This window comes from Lepidothrix coronata, unplaced genomic scaffold, assembly GCF_001604755.1.
Source record: "Lepidothrix coronata isolate B3197 unplaced genomic scaffold, Lepidothrix_coronata-1.0 Scaffold411, whole genome shotgun sequence".
NCBI classification, from domain to species: domain Eukaryota; kingdom Metazoa; phylum Chordata; class Aves; order Passeriformes; family Pipridae; genus Lepidothrix; species Lepidothrix coronata.
The window spans coordinates 93,606-94,893 of record NW_016690591.1 but is presented as its reverse complement, the minus strand read 5'-3'; the positions used below and the strand labels follow the sequence as shown (position 1 = coordinate 94,893).

At 62.7% G+C, this 1,288-nt stretch overlaps 1 protein-coding gene across 4 annotated transcripts in view; it reads right to left on the bottom strand.

Annotated features, from left to right (window-relative positions):
- SLC11A2 (solute carrier family 11 member 2) overlaps window positions 1–1,288 on the bottom strand; it is a 29,578-nt gene that overhangs the window by 4,549 nt on the left and 23,741 nt on the right. For all 4 annotated transcript variants that reach the window (XM_017839424.1, XM_017839425.1, XM_017839423.1 and 1 more), the window contains one exon: window positions 792–945. In XM_017839424.1, the coding sequence (XP_017694913.1) occupies window positions 792–945 (154 nt within the window). The remainder of the gene's footprint in view (window positions 1–791; window positions 946–1,288) is intronic.

Here is a 1,288-nt window from a genome sequence, read left to right as displayed (position 1 = left end):
TGGGGACTTTATGGAAAGGTAGAGAATCCAGTGACCTTTGCTGCCTTGGACTCTTCCCAGCTCCATTCCCTGCTCTGGACATGCTCCAGCCCCTCAGTGTTCTGCACTGGGGACCCCAAACCTCAGCTGGGGTGGGGGTGAAGCTCCACTAATGACCCCACAGAGTGATCCATTGGGGGGTCCCTCACTGGATCAGAGATTGGCCACTCAAGGAGTTGTGGGCAATGGCTCCATGCCCAGGGGATGAGTGGGGTCCCTCAGGGTCTAAACTGGGACCAGTATCCGGGAACAGCCTCACTGGGGACACAGATGGGTGTCATGTGCAGGTGACATCGAGCTGAGGTGACAGCCTGGGGGGGGCTCATCCCACAGCAGGGGACGGGGTTCTGCCCCTCTGCCCCCTCAGGTGAGACCCCACCTGCAGAGCTGCCCCCGGCTCTGGGGCACCAACACAGGGAGGACGTGGAGCTGCTGGAGCAAGTCCAGAGGAGGATTTTGGGAAGGAATTCCTCCCTGTGAGGGTGGGGGAGGCACTGGCATCGATTTCCCAGAGGATCTCTGGAAGTGTTCAAGGCCAGGCTGGACGGGGCTGGGAGGTGGAAGGTGTCCCTGTGCACAGCAGGGGGTGGGATGAAATAACCCTTAAGGTCCCTCCCAGCCCACCCCACCCCGTGGCTCCATGGTCACTCCATGATTTTCCACCTCTGTGACACACAGGCAGGGACAGAGGAGCCGTGTGCTGTTCCAAAGTCTTCCCAGCTGGGAGGGGGCCCAGGTGGAGCCCAACTCACCAGGTAGGCCACGAAGGACAGGTAGACGACACTGAGCACGGCGGCCCCGATGTACAGGCCCAGGTTGTGGAGGTCCCTCACGTAGGCCACCACGAAGTACATGTTGATGCTGCAGATGAGGAGGATCAGGAGGCCCCCGGCCACCTTCCAGAACCTGGGGGCAAGGAGAGACACAGCGGGGTGAGCACAGTGGGGGGGATGGCCCAGGCCAGGAGGTGCTCCAGGTGAGGAGGTGCCCCAGGTGAGGAGGTGCCCCAGGTGAGGAGGTGCCCCAGGTGAGGAGGTTCCCAGGTGAGGAGGTGCCCCAGGTGAGGAGGTTCCCAGGTGAGGAGGTTCCCAGGTGAGGAGGTGCCCCAGGTGAGGAGGTTCCCAGGTGAGGAGGTTCCCCAGGTGAGGAGGTGCCCCAGGTGAGGAGGTTCCCAGGTGAGGAGGTTCCCAGGTGAGGAGGTGCCCCAGGTGAGGAGGTTCCCAGGTGAGGAGGTTCCCAGGTGAGGGGG